This window comes from Arctopsyche grandis, chromosome 6, assembly GCF_051622035.1.
Source record: "Arctopsyche grandis isolate Sample6627 chromosome 6, ASM5162203v2, whole genome shotgun sequence".
NCBI lineage: Eukaryota > Metazoa > Arthropoda > Insecta > Trichoptera > Hydropsychidae > Arctopsyche > Arctopsyche grandis.
Genome location: NC_135360.1, coordinates 11,171,158 through 11,195,849, shown reverse-complemented (window position 1 = coordinate 11,195,849; position 24,692 = coordinate 11,171,158). Strand labels below are relative to the sequence as shown.

Here is a 24,692-nt window from a genome sequence, read left to right as displayed (position 1 = left end):
AATAAATTTTCAAAGTGTAAGTTCATTGATTTCAGCTAGATATGACGTATGATGCTATATAGCATGATGGCAAAATTATTTTATTAAGAAAGGGTTCCAAAATTTACGTAATTTTATTTACTCATATATAATTACATTGAGACCCCTTTTCGTAACTAAAGAGTTAAAAATAGTCGAATGAAATTCGAAATGTACGGTTCGAAAATAGACGGTTATGGGGGGTTGGATACTTCCTTACAGCTAGTCCTCGGTCTTCGTTCTAAATTAGTCAGGTTATTTCTGACACAACAAAGACGGATTCAATTTACGTAAGATCCAGTACTTCGTTTCAACGCGGTCTAATTTCAATCCAATGAATAACTTAAATTGTACATACGTATAATAGATATAGTATAAAGTGAGGGAGGGTCGCCTGACAATTTTCCTAATGAAATAAGGCGATGAAAACTCTCATTTTTTATTTAAAAAAATTATTACTTTATAAATGACATGTGATTTTCTTATAATTATTTGATTGACTATCGATCATTAGTGTTACAACGGAATACTTACATATATTAGTATATATGTATGGATGTATATGTATTCCTCAAAATGGATCGATTTCCATCTATGTCATAATGAAGCTATGAATATAACACTTCCGGCGGACTACTTTTGAATATTCGTAATATTGTAAAATATATACAAAAATTATAAAGAAAAATGGAAATCAAAACTAAACAGTTTCTATAGCGAAAATTTTGAATGAAGTGAGGTTCTTGTCCGATTTTCATAGATTACATCAATGAAAATCGGATAAGAGCTTCAACTTCTATATATAATTCAGGTATTTTTCAACTTCTATATATAATTCAATTAAAAATGTCATAATACTTACCAAATACTGATATGATAGTTGTACAGATACAATAAAATGAATTTATTATTTCGAGATGTCATTATATTATTTCGTTTTATAATCATTAAGCTTTTCTGCTTCATTCAATACTACAAAAGTTTTCTTGTAACATAATGCTTCAATTCATTGAATTTTAAGAAAACTAAGAACCTTCTATTCATTGTATACAAATATGCTTATTTATAAAATATTTATATGTTTTTAAGTTCTTTTTTCTATTATGATTACTAACCAAATTAAATTAAATTGTAAAATAGAAAATGATCAGTAGATCAGTAGCTATTAATCAGATATAAGATATATTGTAAACATAATTTCGTAATGATAAAAAGCTTTTTTTTTTTTTTTATTTAATTTACACCAAGAAGGCCTAACAGGTAAACCCAATGCGCCTTCCTGGCCAAAGACAATTATATAAACATATATGTACACCATCCATATATACACAAATAGATTCGCAACAGGTTTTGCATAAAACTTTTAAGTGTTAAAAATATTTCAAATGGCAAATCATGTAGAAAGCACATTACAACGTCGTAAAATTCTCATTTCCACTGTTTAAAAAAAAAATCAACTCAGGATACGCTTATATAGAAGGCAAGGAACGGAAGATGGAAGCAAAAGATGTAGAATAAATAAAATCATGCCTAATTTATAGTTTGTGTATGAACAGACTAATCCGTTCGTCAATTTGTTTTAAAAGCTTTTTCTGTGTTCAATATAACTGGCCATATTGATTCGTGTATGAAAAAACTAGTATGTTCATGAACGAACGAGATATTCTCATGGACATGGAGATATTCTCATATAACACAGCTTGTGGTATTAAGTTTATATAAGATGAGAGTAAATGAGAGTGGAAAAATTATTTTTTACCACTGATCAAGTTTTTAACCTGTGAGTTGGAAAAGGGCAGTGGAAAGCCGTGTTTGAATACCTAGCTGTCATCGCTTCGATCCGAAACAAGATTCCGATGTAAATTTTAATGTGTTTAATTAATGGTTAAACTCCTATAGCTTCATATTGGAGACATTAGCTTACTTCAATGTCATGTAGCTAACCCCCCCCCCCCCCCGTATGTCGGTAAGATATCAAAGCGAACTGAAGAGTGGAAGTAGTTGAAAATCAGATCACAAATTTTTCTCGGGCAAGAATGTCATTGAAATAACAGACTGAAGCTTAATAAAAAGTTTGATAAAAATCGATCCACAGTAAGTTTATATCTCCAAGGGAATTAAAATCGAATCGTATTACAACATTCGCCGTATTGAAAATTGTAAAGTTTTCCTACCTGACCTCATTAAGCTCTGGAGTATAGAAAATCTAAAAAAAAAGAATTCACCGCCATTAGGGAATAAATTAGCTTTTAGTTAAATTGGAAAACTCGCAACTTTAACGGTCCGTGCCGTTCGCGCAGTTTCCACCGCGCGAAAATTCCGCGTGCCAAATGCGGCTTTATTCCCGCGGAAAATGAAGCGTCCCAGTGGTGCCAAACGGTCAACAACCAGGTCAGGTTGTATATATATATATACATATATAAACCCCCCAGGACAGAGGTGAGTTAACCGCTTGTCGTGATAAGACCTACATACGTCGTCCGAGGGGCGATAATCGCGTGACCCACCGTCAGAACGGAATGATGCTAACAAGCTCGTGATAAACGACCTAACTGCGACCGCAAATTTATTTAGAAACCCGTTGTTGTTCTAATCGTATCACTGGACTCCGTGGTTTTCACGGGTTTGATGGATATCACTCTGGAAAAACGTTGACTCATACTTGCGACACGTATTTCTATATCGGTCTGTCCGTTAGACGAGTTTTCCGATGCACATCTGGAACTGACTAAGTTTGAATTACTCAATAGCTCAGATGTGGCTTCTCGTTGATTCTGCGATTCGAATAGTGAGCGGTTTACATTGTCTTGGTGTAGAACTACTAGTATATTCGTTAGGGCGCAAATTAGCAGGAGTATTCGAAGTGTCAGGAAAATCTGAAAGGATCTCTTGTATCGTAATAATAACACTGAGCAACAAAAAAAATTACCAGAGCGGAGACTAATCAATCTTTACTAAGTTTGACCCACTGAATTCGAATATGATAATGATTTTTGTTGGTTCGCGATCGTTTACGAGATATGATCGTTTAAAAAAATGCGCAATTTTTACAGTTTTTTGGCCGCTGTACTCTGTGAGGTGGACTACATGCCATCTCGCTTGCACCAACGCTATCAGTGTCACAAATGTGTCCGCAACGAAAGTCTTTCTAACGCAATTACCGTTCGAGTTAGTACGTTTAGATAAAAAACATATTGAGATAGAATTATCATATTCGAATTCAGTGGGTCAAACTTAGTAAAGATTGATTAGTCTCCGCTCTGATAACTCAAAAACGTGATTTTTTGTTGCTCAGTGTAATTGTGTTATAGTTCAATTGTACATTTCCTTCGTTCGTGAACATACTAGTTTGTTCATACTCGAACCAATCTGGTCAGTAATAATGTATACGAAAGAACAAATTGATAAACAAACTAGTTTGTTCATGCACAAACTATTAGGCATAAGTTTAAGTATTCTCAATCGTTTGTCCCATCCTCTATTGTATGCTTACCCTGGCTTGCAATATTTTTAATATTAGTGGAAACAGAAATTATAGCAATGTTGTAATGTGGTTTCAATGGGATTTCCATTTTAAATACTGCGTTTTGACAGCTAAAAGTTTAATTTGGTTCATCATTCTGGTGATTCTATTTGAAGATAGCTTTTGAATGAAACTTTAAAGAAAACCAATAGTTCGTAAACATTTAGACTGTAACATATCGAGCGCGAACTTTTGGCCGACGGACTTTTGGCTGAACGGATATTAGGCTGACGGACGTTTGGCCGACTGTGTATTGAAATTACTCATAACTCGCTGAAAACAGATACATTATTAAAAAATCACCTAGACCCCATTAAGATTTGATAAATTTAAGCAATTAAAAATTTCATTCGGTCAAATTTCCGTGGGCCTAATCACCTTTCAGCCAAGTGTCCGTTCAGGAAAGTGTCTATCGGCCAAGTGTACATTCGGCCAATCGTCCGTCAACCGTAACATATTTACTTATTATACACATGAGCCGTTATATTTGAAAGTGGCGGAAGTCCAATTTTTAGTTCCAAAAACACTATATGTATTCACAAATTGTTATCGTATTTTTTTAATTCGATATGTCCAGAATTTCGGAAAAGCAAAATATTTTCCGAGATATTTCTCGAAATAGATGAAAAGTGAAAAGTGGAAGAGCAACTTTCAAATATCGGCTCATATAATAATGTTTTCTAAAATTGTCAGTCTGGTGATTTATAGTCATTTCGTCAAAGGTTATAGTCGTCTTTTGAGAAAAATATCGTAATAAACGAGTTTATTGTCAATTTCAATGATGCTTATAAAGAAAACAGCATATACTACGTGTGATATGTAGATAAATTGTAAATATGTACATTAATCTGAAGGGGTTTCATAAGGACAGATAACAGGTACATAATTGTAAACATACGGTGCTGTAAAAATACATCTGCAATAAAACCCAACAACTCGTACGATAATGTTCGTTTAAACTGCAATTATTTTCTTATCGTAATTTATTGTGTATTGTTATGTCATATTTGACTCTTTTGTCCGAAACGCTTTTAGGTCGTTTAAACGTGATAAGAGTTAATTCATTAAATTCCCTTTATTTTAAGTTGAAATAAATGAGTTGGCGATAAATCAAATTCTTATTTGATTTATCGCCAACGCGATCTTTACGGTTAAATTACAGCGATAAAGGTAATTCATCACGATCAGAAACTGTTTTTTCATATTTTAATATTCATAAAAGGTGAAAGATTTTACAAACAAAAGTTTAATCCTAATGTGAAATTAAAAATAAATGGACAAGCTTTTATAGATTAAACCAACAAGATTTGACTTGACACAATATTGAATACGTACAAAGTCAAGTCGTTTATGTTATATATGTACATATATTAACCAGCAGAATATACTAGTGGTTAGCATATAATGCTTTGAACAAAGTGGCCAAGTGTTCAAACCCCACTGGTTTCTGTTGGCCAGATCTTGGATTTGTGAGTCCGAGTCGATCGTTTCATATCAGAGTTTGCCAATTTATCAGACTTTCATTAAAACGGTTCCAAAAAATTGGCAACCTTACCTATTTCCTCGCAAAATCTCGAGTTTTCAGCAATCTCTAATGTAACTGAATTTTATGAAATGCTGCAAATTGATATATTTACTGAATTTCGCTGAATTGTTTAAAAATGCTGCAAATTTACAAATTTGTCCATAAATGTCTCTGTGGGTGTTAATTGATATGTATTGATACGTATAGTACTAATAATACTTTTCTGACCAGGAAAGCGCATGGGGTTTGCTTGTTAGGCCTTCTTGTTAAAAAATTAAAAAATTATATATCTAATCTATAATTTGGAAAGAGACTTTGTATGTATGTAAATATGTAAATATCCTTGGTCGTCGTCGTCTTCGTCGTCCGTAGATCGGTGACGTCATCGAACACGTGATTCGATTTTTTTTTTTCGATCCATGGGCGCCGATTTGTTTTTTTCGTTTCAATGGATTCACCCCCGCGGGGGCGCAAGGCGAGTAGCTTCATGGGGCCCCGCCAGGGGCGCCACAAGGGGCGCAGCCCCGAAGGGGGCCCGGGGGGCGCAGCCCCGTGGGGCCCCAGCCTCATGGGGCGCAGCCCCATGGGGCTCAAAAGGGGGCGCCACAAGGGGCGCAGCCCCGTGGGGCCCCGAAGGGGGCCCGGGAGGCCCAGCCTCATGGGGCGCAGCCCCATGGGGCTCAAAAGGGGGCGCCACAAGGGGCACAGCCCCGTGGGGCCCCAGCCTCATGGGGCGCAGCCCCATGGGGCTCAAAAGGGGGCGCCAACAGGGGCACAGCCCCGTGGGGCCCCGAAGGGGGCCCGGGGGGCCGAGCCTCATGGGGCGCAGCCCCATGGGGCTCAAAAGGGGGCGCCACAAGGGGCGCAGCCCCGTGGGGCCCCGAAGGGGGCCCGGGGGGCCCAGCCTCATGGGGCGCAGCCCCATGAGGCTCAAAAGGGGGCGCCACAAGGGGCGCAGCCCCGTGGGGCCCCGAAGGGGGCCCGGGGGGCCCAGCCTCATGGGGCGCAGCCCCATGGGGCTCAAAAGGGGGCGCCACAAGGGGCGCAGCCCCGTGGGGCCCCGAAGGGGCCCCGGGGGGCCCAGCCTCATGGGGCGCAGCCCCATGGGGCTCAAAAGGGGGTGCCACAAGGGGCGCAGCCCCGTGAAGCCCCGAAGGGGGCGCGGGGGGCCCAGCCTCATGGGGCGCAGCCCCATGGGGCTCAAAAGGGGGTGCCACAAGGGGCGCAGCCCCGTGAAGCCCCGAAGGGGGCGCGGGGGGCCCAGCCTCATGGGGCGCAGCCCCATGGGGCTCAAAAGGGGGCGCCACAAGGGGCGCAGCCCCGTGGGGCCCCGAAGGGGGCCCGGGGGGCCCAGCCTCATGGGGCGCAGCCCCATGGGGCTCAAAAGGGGGCGCCACAAGGGGCGCAGCCCCGTGAGGCCCAGCCTCATGGGGCGCAAGCCCTAATAGGCATTAACTAAGGGGGGCGAAGCCCTAGACGGCAATTAATCATGGGGGCGCGGAGGGGCGAAGCCCTAAAAGGCAACTGATCATGGGGGCGAAGCCTTAGACGGCATTTAATCATGGGGGCGCGGAGGGGCGAAGCCCTAAAAGGCATTAACTAAGGGGGGCGAAGCCCTAAACGGCAATTAATCTTGGGGGCGTGGGGGGCGAAGCCCTAAAAGGCAACTGATCATGGGAGCGAAGCCTTAGACGGCATTTAATCATGGGGGCGCGGAGGGGCGAAGCCCTAAAAGGCATTAACTAAGGGGGGCGAAGCCCTAAACGGCAATTAATCTTGGGGGCGCGGGGGGCGAAGCCCTAAAAGGCATTAACTAAGGGGGGCGAAGCCCTAGACGGCATTTAATCATGGGGGTGCGGAGGGGCGAAGCCCTAAAAGGCATTAACTAAGGGGGGCGAAGCCCTAAACGGCAATTGCTCATGGGGCGTGGAGGGGCGAAGCCCTAGAAGGCAAAGGCTCAGGGGGGCGCCGAGGGCGAAGCCCTAGAAGGCAAAAAAAAATTTTGATTTTTTTTTTTGATTTTTTAAAAAAAAAATTTTAAATTTTTTTTTAATTTTTTTTTTATTTTTTTTTTAATTTTTTTTTTTGATTTTTTTTTATTTTTTTTTTATTTTTTTTTTTAATTTTTAAATTTTTTTTTAATTTTTTTTTTTTTTTTAATTAAATTAGCTTAGTCATGTTTAAGCGGTTTATATTATAAACACTGAGCGAAGCCGGGTAATACAGCTAGTATATATATATATATATATATATATATATATATATATATATATATATATATATATATATATATATATATATATATATATATTTATATCGTATAGATTTTTGGTAATCTTCGTGTTTTTCGTGCGATTTTAATCTATGAATGTATGCATACCCGACACTTGCTTTGTTTATCTAGCTTATCTTATCTCTTTGACGGGCTGTAATAAGCGTTGATAAGTTTTTCGTGCGCCGTTTAAACAGAACGTGGAAAATTTTCCGATTTATAAATGGAATCGGGAACTTTCATTCGGAAAATTGAGAAAGTTGTTGGCAAAACTTTAGAGTTGATCGGCTGCGTAATTTCGGGTCAGATTTAACGGACGCCATGAACTTGTCGCTCGTATCGGATTTCCTGTAAATGGGTCGAGTGGACTCGGATTCTGTTTGCTCGAATCAAACATAAGCACACGAACCGACGGTTCTCAAACACGGTGGATAGTTTATGCGATTTTAAATTTCTCCAGACTGACTGAGGTCGTAAAAAAGCTCGCAAATGGAGTCGGTAAGTTCGAGCTAAAGCGTTCTGCGATACGATCTCTGCCCGCCGAGGGTGAACTTTTCGCAGCTTTTTTAGAGGTCACGGTGCTGGGGGGGCAAAAGTTCAAACGCGAAACACCCAGGGTACGTTAAACCCTTCAAACTAATTGCTAGGCGATTCCCAAATGGAGACGCGCCAAAATAAATAAATAGGCAGCGCTAACTAATCAACTTTGTGTGTGTTTTGGTGGGGCTTTGTTTTGTTTTGTTTAGAATATTTCGTTTCAAGTGAGCTTTCGCTTCATTCAACGGTACTAAATGATGTTTTTTAATGAACATCATTACTTTTAATGCATATTTCTGCTTCTTAGCCACATCACTAATCATATTTAAATTGTTATGTCTAATTTCTTTAGTTATTATGTTGTTTCTTTTCTGTTATATTTTTGACCATTGTGGCGCATTAGGAATTCCTATAATGCTTTAATGTTCTAAACTTTAAATAAATAAATAATAAATATTTCATGTTGACTTGTCTAATTACATAATTTTTGTACAGCCTGATATGGAATGATTTCCATCGGTATCCAAATCCAAATTATATGGCTTAATATTTTTTTTTAAGTGTATGATGGATCAATGATACTTTTAAATTGAATTACAGTATATATTACAGTGAACTTGCACACTGCGGTTCTTTCATAAACATACTATTTTGTTCATACAAACTATTGGTATTAATTTAAGTGTCAGTCAAAAGCTATCTTCAAATAGACTCACCAAAATGAACTTTTGCCTGTCAAAACGCCAATTATTTAAAAGGGAAATCCTATGGAAATTATAACGTGTCTTCGTGCATGTGTGTATGTTTGTACGCTCCCGCGCAGCGCATCTGACAATAACGTCACCCGTTGGTTGACGCGTCCGCCACTTACCCACAAACATTAGTAAATCACGTCCATTTTTATATACATATGTACTAGTGTTGGGCCCGTTGATTTCAACGGGTGGTTTCGAAAAGGAATCGAAACTAGAATAAAAATAAAGTTAAAGATATTGAATCGACTGGTTTCGGAAAGAAATTGATGCACGAATTAGAAATTACGCATGATAAATTACGAATTACGAATTACGTTTTGTGCATCGCCGACGCCCAGATGTCTTTGCCCCCAGCGCCCCCGATGTCTCCGGCACCCCGGGGCCTTCGCCCCCGGCGCCTCCGACGCTCCGGGGCCTTCGCCACCAGCGCCGCTGACGCCTCCGGCGCTCCCGATGCCTTCGGCACCCCGGGGGCCTTCGCCCCCAGCGAACTGCATACTGGTTGATGGTTGATCGTCCGTCACAAATATATATACAAATATATATATATATATATATATATATATATATATATATATATATATATATATAGCGACAGTCCGTTTTTATATATAGTATATTATACTACCTAACTTACGTTCACCGTGAGTTGTTTTTAATAATGAAAATTAATTCCTCATTTTCTCTTGAAAACTCTATTCATACATATGTATAGATTATTTTCTTTATCTAATATATATATATATATATATATATATATATATATATATATATATATATATATATATATATATATATATATATATATATATATATATATATATATATATATATATATATATATATATATATGTATTTACCTTAATTTATGTTCAAATAAATATTTTGTTGAACAAAGCGATTAAGCGCACTTAAAAAGATTTATGGAAGGTTTACAACACAATTGAGCTATAAATATTGTATTACACGACTGCCATTACTACTGCTGCACAGACCACATATTCGTACAAGCAATTCAAAATGCAAAATTTTGCATTCAAGTGTGTACATATGTACTACATATTCAAATTATTCAAATGTGTGTATAATAAAAGAAAATTTTACACGACGCCATCTTCTTTTTTCTCCAGTCGAACCGAGAGAAAAATTGGAGAGAAGTAAAATTGACGTTAATAATGCACGAGACGGCGTGAATTTTCTTCTTCGGTTCAAGTTCTACCCGATGAATATTGAAAAGGTGGAAAATTCGATCGTTTCGTGGGAAAAATACAGGTGTCGTGTGAGCGTCCCCTCTACCTTCAAGTCACACAGGTGAGGTACAACACCTTTTCGATCGATATATAATGACGATCCATTGTTAGCACCATAAACCTTACCTATGGACATACCTCGCCTCATACATTAGGACCCACCAGTTTATATACCCCATATACATATGTATGTACATACCCGAGTTTCTATCGGAGGGCTTTACGATTATGTTAATTTTACAACGTACTACATATGTACATGTTTTAACATCAAAGGAGACAAAGCGAGGGATTTTTTTGCTTTGGTGTTTGACCTGGTTTAATATGTATAAGGACTCGGGGAAATTATGTAAATACATAATCGCTGTACAAAAACATTCCTTGTTTTGCTTATGAATTGTTTTTTAATCATGTATATGTTACAGTCGAAAAGTTCATTAACATAGTAGTTTGTTCATACACGAACTATTGGTTTTAGTTGCTTATAGTCAAAAGCTATCTACAAACATACTCACCTTTTAACTTTTAGCTGTCAAAACTTTTGAGCTGTCAAATCCTTTGAGGTGTCAAAACGCCATGTATTAAACAGATAAATTCTATGAAACAGCATTATGTAGAACATTGCTGCAATTACCATTTCCACTAATTCTTAAAATATTGCTACCCAAGGTAAGCATATACGGTGGTAAGCATAGAATCTCAATCTCAATCGTTTATGATGGGATAAACGATTGAGAATACTTAAACGTATGCCTAATAATTTGTGCATGAATAGTTCTACTATATATAATAGAACTGTCCGTTTGTCAATTTGTTCTTTTGTGTACAATATAACCGACCTGATTGGTTCGTGTATGAACAAACTAGTATGTTCATGAGTTGCATGCATACATACATATATGGTGAAAACTGAAAAGAAAAAAAAAGGATAAAGTGTGAAAATCATTTGCTAGACCTCAATTTGGTTTTTCACTAGTACTATTTAAAGATTTTCTTTGTCCATATCTTAAACATTCGTTTTATTATATGTTCCACTCATTGCCCTTTCAGTACATATTTTATATAACCTTAATCGTATTTCTGACCGATATGTCCTTTCAATTCTTTGTCAATATTATAAGCACGCAATATGAGTTAGTTATTCATATTTTCTATTCCACAACTTTTTTGTTTACCGATTCTTCATATATAACTTTTGTTCGTCCAACTATGTAGACATCTACTTAGTATTGCATCGAAAACTTTGTGTGTGCTTCTGGTAAGTATAACACGAGTTTTAATTTAGTTTTTCAGTCCATAGAATTCAGGCTTTGATAATAATTCTTGTTACTTAATTTAACTTCATTTCAGCTGCTCGAATTCATAACTGTACCCTCTCAGTAATTACATATGCTAGCACTCATATATAATGTATATGAGCCGCTATATTTGAAAATGAAAGTCCAATTTTCACTTCCAAAAACACTATTTCAGTTTGACATAATTCACAAATTGTTATCACTGCTTATAATTCGATATGTCCAGAATCTCGGACATGCAGAATAAATTTATTACAAGCCACCGGTATTTTGCATTTCTCAAAATGAAGAAAAATGGACTTACAACGGCTCATATGAGGATTGGTTTTATAAGAATTTAGTGCGGATTTCCTCACTGTCAAGATAAAAAACTAATTTGTTTTTTTAATTTTGTAATTACTTTCCGTCTTAGAGCCGGGCCACATCGTGTGACTTGTGAGCAACTTCATCACTGACTTTTTTGTGCGACCAAATTAAATGTATGCAGTTGTATGGAGCATGCCACACCGGGAAACTCACTGGTTGCTCAAGTGATAAAATCGGTTTCCGGCATTAGGCAAACTTGGTACTTACACATATATAGTTAGCTCAACTAATGTAACAAATGTAATGTACCTATATATGAATCGTCTAAGAGTCTACTCCTGTGGTAAAAACCTAACATTATACGTACATATATATTATATTAGGTAAATACAAAAATCAATGCTTTTTTTTCAATACAATTCTCAATACACATTGTGTGCTCAAACTTCAAAGAATGAAATCGAAAGGTATAATAGACAGATAATACACACAAAAAAAGTACAACGTATCAAAAACCGTTCTAAATCTACTTTGTGATAGGTTTATTGTGTTAACCCATTCCCTTGCAAGCTAGACCGAATTCAATATACATACAAATATCGCACGTATCAAATACACACGTGCTCTGACACATCAAAGCGACCCAAAAGTCAGAGAAAAAAAGCTATATTTATCAAAACTGAGCGTGAATTACCGATTCTATTGCCTCTAATAATACATCGCTTCAAAGTTCGTAAACCTTTCCGTAACACTTGAATGAAACTCGCCCGAATGTATATACATACATACATAAAACATGCATACAGAGTGCTTGGTCTAAAGATACATCGTGCGATATTACGCGTCGTCTCCTCGGTAATGAATAATTTTTTTCGTATTTTTAGCATTCCTAGAACACTGGGACCGTTCTCTTTTGCGGGTCCCGCCCGCCCACCCCCTCCTTAAAAATGGGAGCTTTTGTGTTTGAAGAACACGATTTTATATTCCGCAAATGCACGAAACGTTCTCATTTATACTTGTCCTTTGGCGTAGGGGTCAAGCACGTCTCACACTCTGAATTAAGGTTTTCCAAACTTTTCATGTTGAACGCCTTTTCTTGTGAAAAACAAAGTTTCCAAAACTTTTCGTATTATATATTCTTCTTTTCATGCAACGTGGAAAACATCGTGACAATTTATATTCATTCTCACAGATTTTTCCTCACACCTCTTTCCCGCTCCACACCTCTTTTGATTTTTCCATGAATAATGAATTGCATGTTTTAAAATAGCTTTTTTTGACATACACCAGTTGTATGATCTATGTAAATGTGATCGTAGTCAACAAGCTACGGGTCTATCTCGTTCGACCAACTTGCAATATGTCAAGACTCATTTTCCCAACTTTTCGGTGTACTTCGTCATCGAGTTTGTATATATACAAAACATATATACGAAAACGTTTTACATATTGAAATACTTATTTTACGAGATAAACTCAGAGATAGGAAAAGAAATACGTGGGTGAGAAGTACGACAAGGGTAGAGGATATAGTGGAGAGCGTTTCCAGACATTTCACCGCATGATCATTTCATCGCGGTGGCTTTTTATCACAACTCACTGACAGATATCATACAAATATCTTTTATCCATAATATCAATCTTTAAGTTTTATGTTGACTTTACTTTTTGAAATGTATATTGAAACTTTTATTCAAATATTTGGAGCAATCCTTTTTTTGAATAATATGTAGTTACTCTTTTTTAATAAAATTAATTGAAAACTTTCTAGCTTTCTTTAAAAACAAAACAATAAACTATATATGTATTTTGTTCGAAAACTTTTATTGCGTATATCTAGCATAATTAAAAAATAATTGCATCTAATCTGTCGGCGAGTTGTCCCCGCGGTGAAAGGGTCGTGCGATGAAATGTCTTAGAATCAGTGGAAAGAGTAAAGATATTGAAATGGCAATGGGTGGGCCACATATGTAGCTAGAAGAATGGGCGAAAGGTGAACAAAGGAAGTGCTGGAATGTTACCCGAGAGAATATATAAAGGTGAAAGGATGACCACAAGTAAGATGGGTCGACGAAATCAAGAAAAATAGTGTTGCATAGTGAAAAAAAAAACGAACGGAAGAGTGTCGCAGAGGCCTTCATCCAGCAGTGGATGGTGGATGACTGTAAATGATGTAAAAGTTTTGGAGATGAGTACATAGTCCTAGTAGAACTAGAAAAACATGTTAGGTTTAGAAATTTGTATGTAACTTTTTGAATATTGAACAAGAACTGTATATTTTTCTTTGGTTATTCAATCAAATTTTAATCAATGTTTAAAAATACATTCTCTCAATTTAGAAATTCATCTCTAGATAAAGACTTATAAGAATTATGAGCTTGTCCTGTGATGGGTTTCTATTCAGTTGATTTCAAATATCACTTTCCTCTTGACAAGAATTAGTCTCCCCCTCTCCCAGTTTGAAAAATGCCGTATTTAATTAGGTGTATGTGTGTCGGTGTGTATGTATGTATTTGATGTGTGACGAACGTCATTTTTCATGCTTTATTTTATACCGAATATGTACATAACAGCCCCTTTGTGCTGAATTTCCACACTGCAGTACTCGATCTCGCGTGTTTCGTTACGTGCTGTGAAATTATTTCAATGAAAATTGTGTTACTCATGTACCTACACTGTACATAGGTATATGTATGTATGTATATATAATAAAAAAAATGAAAATTATAGTCATTTTCACATGAGCGATTCAGTGCAACTGTATGTGGGCACGGAGAATTGTCGCAGTGTGAAAATTGCTTATTTTGTTTTAAGCAAGCACAGCATAACTAAGAAATTGTATCATTTAGAATCAGATCGAAACATTTATTCAATTTTCTATAATGTCTCTTATAGCTACTGATTTCATATGCCTTTTCACATTAACGTCGATGTGGGTGCGGATCTGTACATTCGACATCATATGAACTGATTTTGTATATGATTGCAGAGTAGATCTTTGATTGAAATTAAAAGTATTTGACATGAGATGCATTTATAGAGTTGAAGTTCAACTTGCTGGTTTATCCTTTCCAATTTTTTCTCCTTATGGGGACGAAGCGAGCAAAACGGCGGTGCGGTTTATACACGCTGTTTATTGTGACAGGTGGGAAGAAAGTAAAGTGGATTCACTGACATGGTTGAATCCCAACCCAACTCGTAGGCTGGCAACCCTGACTTGACCATGTCGTAGGGTCCCCACATACTCTTCACAGAATTTCCTTAGCATTATTGTAATTTTTTTTTAAGATCACGTGTAGATCTTGTTGTATACGAAAACATAATAAATCTGACCCAAAATAGCAGCTGATTGATGACAATATACATACAACTGCCGAAGTGTCACTATCCATTTCTGTAGCTTTATATACAAACATACATATGCCAGTAGCATAGATCGGTGGTTACGTTAATGCTAACCGCTGAAAGGTACCAAGTTCAAGCTCTAGTTTGACCTTGATTGGAAAGAATTTATTCGGATTATTTCTACGATTCTGGTGGTCCAGCTTGAATATTCATTTCCTATGAACCAATGACTTTCCGTCATTGGACTAGAGGAACTTGGTTAGTACTTTAAAATATTTTACCTAAAATATCAACAAAATATCAAATTGTTGTCCATATTGATATTGTTCCCTCAGATTAGCGAAGTTCATTAACTGGAATCGGCCTTATCTCAGGTAGTGGCAGTGGATTGTTATGGTATGGTCCGTCGCATCGTTCACTTGCACGGACTAGCTGACTCAATTCTGTTCCTTTCGCGGTACTGGCGAATTGTTATGTATGTATATGTATGTAGGTGTTCCGTTGAAGACAAAACTTTTTTTCATTTAATCGTCTCTTCGAGCTTTTGGGGGGCTTTCCTAAATTATTATTACTTAAAATATTCTGACTTCTGTCTATAAAACATTATTCCACTTTTAAGACAAACAAGATGTTATTAAGAAAGGTATGCTATTTAGAATATTTCTGTTAAAATAAAAATGAAAAATTATACTTCAAGATAAATTATTACACAATTCAAAAATTAAAAATACTTTTTTTATATACGGTGTAGCGGTGTATAATATATATTTTTTCCGTACTCAGTCCCTTGTTTTAAAAGTCACGACATGCTATTGGTTGAAACGGTTCCCCACCACATTGTCCACCTATCGCCTATTTATCACCACTATTTGAATATAATTTCAAATTTATATAGGTGTCGCTTTGGTGCAACCTGTAATGGCACCATGGTAAAAATTAAAATTAAATATATTTATATACATACATATACATATACGTATATGTGTAGGTATAATATAAAAACTGAACAAGTCATCGGCTGTTGAATTGAGTCCAATCTGCTACGTGTTTTATGAACTGACAGTTTTAGGAGAGGGCCCGTTTTATACTGTCAATGTCGCTTTCTCATGACGGCCCTGGTTATTATGACATTTTTAAAAATAGATAAGTGACAGCGCTTTAAATATATTACACGTTAAAATAAAATACAAAAAAATACACGAAAGCATATCTAAGCATTCTAAAATTATAATCATAATTTCCATTAATTTTTTTAATAAAATTCCTTAAAAATCTAAATCCAATAGCTCACAGCGTAAACAAACATTTTCTCAACGCCCGCACTAAATCTAAACGCAATGAAAAAATTTAATCTCGTAAATATTTACTCTGCAATTTTCACGCAAAATATTTACAGACGTCTAATGGCTCATTTACATCGCAGAACACTTACCATATCCTCGACATTGATTATGAAATCGATTGCAATAAAATTATCGCGTTTTAACTCGACAGTGGTAAACGTAAAAGGCACGCATACAATGTAGAGCTTTTATATGGATTTTAGTACCTGTTCAATGCGATGTAAGCTCTAATGCGTGCATTAAAAACGCTTTTTTGCTTTATATAATATAATTTGAATATTTCCAACGTAAAAATTCATGTAGTCCTACGCCGGGGCTCGTCATAACAATTTTAATTAATTTACGCAACATTTCATATTTTTCCCCGACGATTTAACGCACATAATATCAAATGTGAAAAATATGTAAAAGGCTTGAAGATCGCCCCCTTATTTCGGAAATTTCGCAATAAACATATTATAGCAGAGTCATGAATAGGAAATTACCGGACGCCTCGGAATTAAATTTACCGTCAGACCCCTCTCCCTTTTACGGCCATTTTTCCCTCGTCTCTCGACTATACGACGGGCTATTTTTACGTTTAATGGATAAAATTTGACCACCGTTCGGGCTCGTATAATACTATAATGTACGATTTAACTGGCAATCGTTCGATCGTCGTATATCGCAATTGTGCTAAAATGGTAGGTACTCGCGCGGCGCTATCCACTTATCGTTTATCATGCTGGATAACTTACTAACGTGGTCACCGATTCGAGTTGACTTATTGAATCTGTATATTATATGTGTAGAAATGTAATTTCTTGTACCTGGTGTAATCTGGATTGTAACTATTCCGGTGTTCATTGTTCCATTCATGGAAGTTTAATTTTAACTAATCTGATTGGGGGAATTGGGTTGAAGTTTATTAAGCACGAGCGGTGTGACAAACCACATAAGTGAAAATTAGTGTGAATATGTATATGTGTGTTGACAACTTCAACATACATATGTATGCTACAGTCCAAGTATAAATTTTGTTCGTTCATGAACATACTGTTGTGTAGGGGTGGGTTCAGGATCCAAATGAAAGGCTAAAGTCGCTTCACATCATCTATTCAACGATTCGGGAGGTTTGTGTCTGCACTTAATATACATATGTACCTTCTTATAAAGGACAAATTGCCCAGCATATCATCCCCGATCGGTTGGCGTGTCTATTGTCTAGGCACTCGCCCCGTTTTGTGTGAACCCCACCGTATCCTTTGTTCGGGCACTTACTGAGTCCCATTAGCCTAATCCGGGGTTTCTATTGTTCACCCACGAATGCACTTAGACAGTGGATACTCTCTCCCATGTTTCCATGTTACAATACTAATTTGTCATACGTTCTGGCCGGTTGTGCTGTACACAAAATAACAAATTGACAAATGAACTACTAGTTTGTTCATGCACAACTTATTAGGCATGAGTTTAAGTATTCTCAATCGGTTGTCCCATTCTCTTTGTATGTACATATACTTACCATGGGTTGTAATATTTTTAAAATCAGCAGAAGCAGGAATTATAGCAACGTTGTAATGTGGTTTCCATGGGATTTCCCTTTTATACTTTGGCGTTTATACTTGAGCCAAAAGTTTTTAAGACGTTTGGCCGAAAGGATAGTTGGCCTACTATGTATCGAAATTACTCAAAACTCACGAACTATTGGTTTTAGTTTACACTCAAACTTCGAGTTTAACAATTCGAGTTAATTCGAGTAGAAACAAACTAGTATGTTCATGAACAAGCCGGAGTGAGCACTTTTACTGTGAAATATGTATATATGTACATATGTATGTAATATGTATGTATATTTAATTTCAGCGAAAATGTTTTGACCGATAATAGGATTCGAGTATTGAGGTTTGTGTTTATGTTTTAGATATTTGATCTTTTTTTTGTATAATTTTAAAAAGAACAAACTTTTAAAATATGTCTAACGATTCTCGTGTTGGTTGGTTGATATGATACATACATATTTATGTGTGCAGAAATAGTTTTCAAGTTTGCAATTTTAAATATGTTAGACTTTGCTGCACTTTGTGACGAAAATTTTAACGATTTAACAGTCCTAGACAACGTTGAACATTCGAACATCTTTTTATTTTTCAAGACATAAAAATCATATTTTATTTTGTATGTATTATATTTTAATTAAATCATACAATTTAATATTATATTTTAATCTACATATGTACATGTTTGACAACTTTCCAATAGTTCAAAAGAAAATATCCTACATAATAATAGTATTTATTCTTCAACCCCCTCCCCCTTCCCTTCTTCTGGAGCAGAAATCAAAAACTCTTATTCATTTGAGTATGTGTAGTACGAATATGTTATTAGAATTTATCCATTTGTAATTCGATGAGGTTTCCGAGATACGGGCGTGTTTCCAATTATGTAATCTTTTTATCTTGTACATCTCCAACTTACGATCGCGCAATCTTAGCCAGTCACAATGAGTACTAGATAAAACAACAAACGGAATTGTCATAATACCATTACATTTTTTAATCAACCAATCGTCTAGAATACAAACAATAGATTACTTTGTATGGACATGTTTTTTTAATGGTTTTGAAGTGATTATAATAGAAATAAAAATTATATTTCTGATTAATTCAAGCACATTGTACGTAATTTTATTACAAAAGGTGAACATTATTAACTTAACATTAAAATATATATCTGTAACTAGTGGTAAAATATATATATATATATATATATATATATATATATATATATATATATATATATATATATATATAACGGCTTTTCTCGGTTTTTTTTATGTAATATAAACAGCGAACACGTTGGTAGCGACGCGAAAACATTTGAAATTGACACGCATTCCCATTTTTCCCGTTTCCGTTCCCGTTTTTGGGCGATTTGTTTTCACAGTCATCTTCCCGAACATGCATACAACAAATTCTGAAAGTTCCATCGTAATCGGTTCAGTGGTTTAGGAGCCTTTTCGAGACACACAGACAGACAGACATTCTTATATACATACATATATATACCTATATATAGCCAGCAGTATGGCTTGGTTGCGTTTATGTTTAGCATCGAGAAGGTTACCGGGTTCGATCCCGTGCTAATATTTAATGCTGCTGGTCAGACTTGGATATTTGTGACTCCAAGTCGATCGTTTCCTATCAGAGTTAGCCAATTTATCTATTGTTGAAACGGTTCCATCAATTTGGAAAAAACCATCCTACCCGCTATGTCACAAATCGGTCTCCGTGACGAGCCAGAATGTAAAATTACCGAAAACGCAAATATCGGAAGGCAAAGATCGAAAATAGAAAGATCTTAAGTCGAAAGATCAAAAAAAAATGGTGCATGGTAAACGGTACATACTCTACTATAGAAAATGTTTGTTTACCATGCATACATATGAAAAACGGTTAGTATATTTTATTTTTATTTTTATTTTACATATATACCAGGAAGGCCTTACAGGTAAATCCCAATGCGCCTTCCTGGCCAATTACAAATACAAATACAGCATTTTTATTATAAGTCGTTGAATTGCGAGACACTGAAAAAACTCGCAAATTAACGAGACATCTATGAATTGTACGTAAATTTTTATTGTACATCAATCAAATTTTTCAAATAGTGGTGACATAGTAGGTAGGAAGGATTTTTAGCCAATTTTTTTTTTTTCCGGGAACCGTTTCAACAATGAAATCAGAGAAAATTGGCAAACTCTGATAGGAAACGATCAACCTGGAGTCACAAATCCAGGTCTGACCAACAGCATACTCTGAAAAATTCATTTTCATTCAGGGATAGAACCCGGCACCTTCTTGACGGTAAGCAGAAGCTTAACGTCCGAGCTATGCTGCTGGCATATATATGTATATGTATCAGTGGCGTGCGGTAAAACTTTATCTCCCCCCGTCGTACATAGTCACTTAATTTGCGCGAGCAGGATACAACAGGAACAAGAGGAACAGGCTTTTCCTCCTGTATTAATGTGCGCGCGAATAATACGGGAGGAAAAGTTTGTTCCTCTTGTTCCCAATAAAAGTAATAAAATATACTGCAATGTTTGTAATGAATTGTCTAAGAAGGCGCATTGGGGTTTACCTGTTAGGCCTTCCTGATATATATGTAAAAATAAAATAAAATAATAAGATATTCATATTCGAAAGCAAAATTTTCAACTAAAATTTCTTTTGAACTAAGCAAGTACATATATATGTACATATATTGAAAAAAGTATAGTTGACTTGAAAGCTCAAAGGTCCTGCCCCCCTTCGTCCTTGTATTCAAATGTATAAAAGTTCTGTAATGGTTGTACTATAATGACGTATGATTTATGGTAATTTTTACTTTAGCACATTAATCATAACGTTTCCATAGGCAAATTTTTCAAACTAAAATTTCAAACCAACCGAATGAGAATGACGTCAGTGCGTGTGGGGTCGAATGGGTGTCCGCAGGTCCTTAATAACCTGTGGAATATATAATTTTTCAGGATCCGCAGTGGGCGTTAGGGGGGCGGCGACGGCAGCGGCGCCGACCAAATCGATTGGGGGGAGGCGGAGGGCTAGGGGGCGCAGGGGGCGCAGCCGCGGCGCCCTCCTGTCTCGCCGACCGGGCGCGGGGACACTCCCCCTGGGGGGGCACACTGCCATTCCTCATCCCGATGCAAAAATGCGGAAATTTCCATTGACCCTTCGTTTCGATCCCGCCCTTAGCCGGGTTACTTTCGCACTCCTCGGAAAACTTTTTTTCCCGTTCCTACGCCCATTGCGTGCGTTTGGATAAACAACTCGAGGTATAATTTTGCGTAGATATCCACCGCAACGTTGCGATAATGGGTTATTTTGCGAACTATCTGAATTCAAGCCACCCCACCCCCCCTGCCTTGCCACCTTCTTGAAAGCAGTGACCAATTTTCCTCGAGTTTTCCACTGAAACGCTCTGACCCGTACACGACACGTTCGCGTTAACGTTGAAATTTTGCACGCATGCAATTTTATGTTAATTATTAAGTGTATGAAATATACTTGTGTAATTTATTACGGACCAGTGTGTATTTAATGTTTAAATCACGTTTTTAGAGTCAAATTTGGACTAGAACGAATTATCGACTTAAACCTGTTCAGAAATGCTGAAATAATTTGTAAATTGAAATTACAAAGCTTTCAAACTACTACATTTATACTTAAATTGTTTTAGTTTTCAAGCTCCATTTACCCTTATAGTCCTTGCTATTCCTGATACAACTAATATGGAGATTATTCTTTTCTTTTATTCCGATGATATAATCAATTGGTAATATTTTTTGAAATTACACTTTTATTAAATTCGGATCATTTTTGTGCACTCTTTTAGTATAAAATTAAATTTCCAGCTAAAACTTAACTGATACCAGACAAGTTTATTTTAAAAAAATACATATGTACATACCTACATATTTTCATATTTATTTATTTAAGGTTTTGCCATAATGACATTATAAAATAGCTCTAAGTAGTCACTATGGCCAAACAAAAAAAATAAAGATATCTACTATAAGTAAAAATTCAAAATAAACATAATATTACGTTTATGATGTACAACTCAACCAGATCAACGTATTTTAGATTAAACAAATCCAAGTTAACAGAAATCTGGTTGAGGCGCTTGATGTTCCTCGCAACAGGTGACGAAGTCATTAAACCGGTACGTGCTACAGGAGAAGAGAACAAACTGCGATGTAATGCGAGTTGGCTGGGAACATTGAATCTCAATTCTGCAAAAAATTATTCATTGCTCACCAAACCAACCAGTAACTTGTAGAAAGTTTATGTCAAATGTTAAAATATGTACAATCGGGTCTCTTTTTATGCAATAGATGTGTTCCACGGGATACCGTATAAAAAAAGACGGCTTACGTAGAAAAAGTAATGATGCGTTCCATAATTTTTAAGAAAAAATAGTAATGCGTACTTGTGTGCTGGTCATTAAATTTCGGCAAGGAGATGGATATCGCTCAGGAACGCTCAATCTCGCCTGGTTTGGACCGTATTTTACTTATCGCGGCCCATTTTGCACAATGCAAGGCCGGTTGGGCTTACCTTCCACCTTCCTCAACACTGATACGGACACATGACAACTTTGCCTTGCGATAAAACGCGGAAAACACCGGATTTCACACGTAGCGTATGTAAACAACTTTATGGTAATAACTAGAGGTAGGATAGTCACAGTGCTATCCATTGTTCCATTGTTGTAAATCATTTGTAAAAAAGGTTCGGTAAACCTTTAACAATGCATTTACAACCTTTGAACAATACGCGGCACCTTCTGGGTCCGATGACTAGTAATAACTAAAGATAGGCATTCGATGAATACTTTTCAAATAACAAACAAACCACTCTATTAGTATTAAATAATGGTTTTTCTAAGAAATTGATAGCAGTGAACCATTTTTTGTGCGAATAGCATCCATGGAATGCCGATCTTTGGTAAGAATGTCCGATTTTGTTGAGAATTTGCATTAAATATAAACCGCATATCGCATAAAAAAAGACCTGAGTATATAGTGTTTCATCAGAAAGGGTTAAGAAGTTTGCAACAAAACTAGCATAAGCACTTTTACCTTGAAAACTCAGAAGTCACATTAATGACAAATTACTATGTAGAACTAAAACAGTATTTGACATTAAACTTCGTGCATTAAATTGCCCTGTTTACTCCACCAACAGATTCGAAAACAAAATACTTAAAGGGTATAATGTATGTAGGTATTATAGAAGTCTAATTCTTTGTACATATGCACATGTATATTTTTCCCGCTCACATATTTTCACTTCGATATCCATAAAAAGCCCTTGAAGGGGGCCTCGCACTATCTTAATGTGACATTGACCAAAGCAATCAAGTCTGAAAATAAGCCAACCGACCATTCGATATACTATTTATACAGAGGAATTCGTTATGTGGACCCTACAGGCCAGAACCAGAAAACTAGTCAAACTCACACATGAACGTTATAACAGTTTCTTATATAATTTTCAGGAAAGAGAATCCAAGAATGCGTGTGTGTGAGCATCTGCCTGACGCTGATGGTTGTAAACGGCTGGTTTCTAGTGAGGCACTTCCGGTTTGAAGCGGCTTCTGGTGTGGCTGCGGCGGCACTGTGCGGGATCCTCACTGCTGATTTCACCTCGGGGCTGGTGCACTGGGCTGCTGACACCTGGGGCGCTGTTGACCTGCCCCTCATTGGCAAGGTTCACCATTCTACTCTTATTCGATACCACCGTAGGTCACACAACAAAAACAGTTATATCTGAATATTGATCTCCTTTTCACTACTTCAATGGTATAAGCAATGATGTATACCCAAAACTATACGATAGCTATCTCTTCTTTTCTATATATTATATGAAATCATTTGTATATTATATCTCCTAGTTACAGTACTCGTTTCAAAATCTGTTTATTATATGTATTTACATTTTACAGTTAATCAGTTGAAATATATAATTGTTACTAATATGCAATAATACTTTTTGAAAATATTTGATTGCTTCAATAGCATGTTATAATTGAAAATGAAGAAAAAATTAATTATATTAATTGTGTCTGTACTAGAATATATATTTTCGATTTACCTCCTACGAAAGAATTTTGCTGAAATTAAACTGAAGTATTAAAAACTCATTCCAGGTTAGGTTAAGTAAAGTTTGACCATTTTGATCATTCAAATCAAATCAGATATTTAGAAGTTTAACCCGTGTCTTACAATATAAACTAGTTAAACTATATAGTACTTTTTTCAATTTTATAGAGGGGAGTTACATTAATCAGATCAATATATGTACAAATAGTAATTGGCTGTTTAAATATTATAGTTCAAAAATTACATTAGAAGAAACCTTATGTGCCCATAATGCTACTTTTGTTCATTACTAATCAATAATAGTATATTGAATATGTTACAGTCACAAGTGTACATTTCGTTCGTTCATGAACATACTAGTTTGTTCATACACGAGCCAATCTGCCCAGTTATAGTGTACACACAATAATAAATTGACAAAGGAACTAGTTTGTTCATACACAAACCATTGGGCATAAGTTTAAGTATTCTCAATCGTTTGTACATATGAATACTTACTCTGGGTTTGCAATATTTTTAATACTATCGGAAATCGGAATTATAGCAACGTTGCAATGTGGTTTCCACAGGATTTCCCATTTAAACACTTGGCATTTTGACATCTTAAAAGTTTTGACAGGTCAATGTTTTATGCAACACCTGGTGAGTCTATTTAAAGTAACTTTTGACTGTAACCAATAGTTCGTGTATGAACCAACTAGTATCTTCATGAATGATCCAGATTGAACTGTAACATATGCATGTACAAAAATAGGTCAATTATTGTTATCTCTCTCTTACTTGAAATTACTAAAAATTGAGATTTATACTCTTGTGAATTTCAAATATGAAAATATGTACATATTTGGATCTTTCAATTTAATAAAAAATGT

The 24,692-nt window shown here is 36.3% G+C and overlaps 1 protein-coding gene across 1 annotated transcript in view; it reads left to right on the top strand.

Moving 5' to 3' along the window:
- Nucleotides 1-24,692, top strand: part of Kua (Plasmanylethanolamine desaturase Kua) — a 47,523-nt gene that overhangs the window by 20,893 nt on the left and 1,938 nt on the right. The window contains exon 2 of the mRNA XM_077432964.1: nucleotides 23,217-23,428. Coding sequence (XP_077289090.1) covers nucleotides 23,217-23,428 — 212 coding nt within the window. The remainder of the gene's footprint in view (nucleotides 1-23,216; nucleotides 23,429-24,692) is intronic.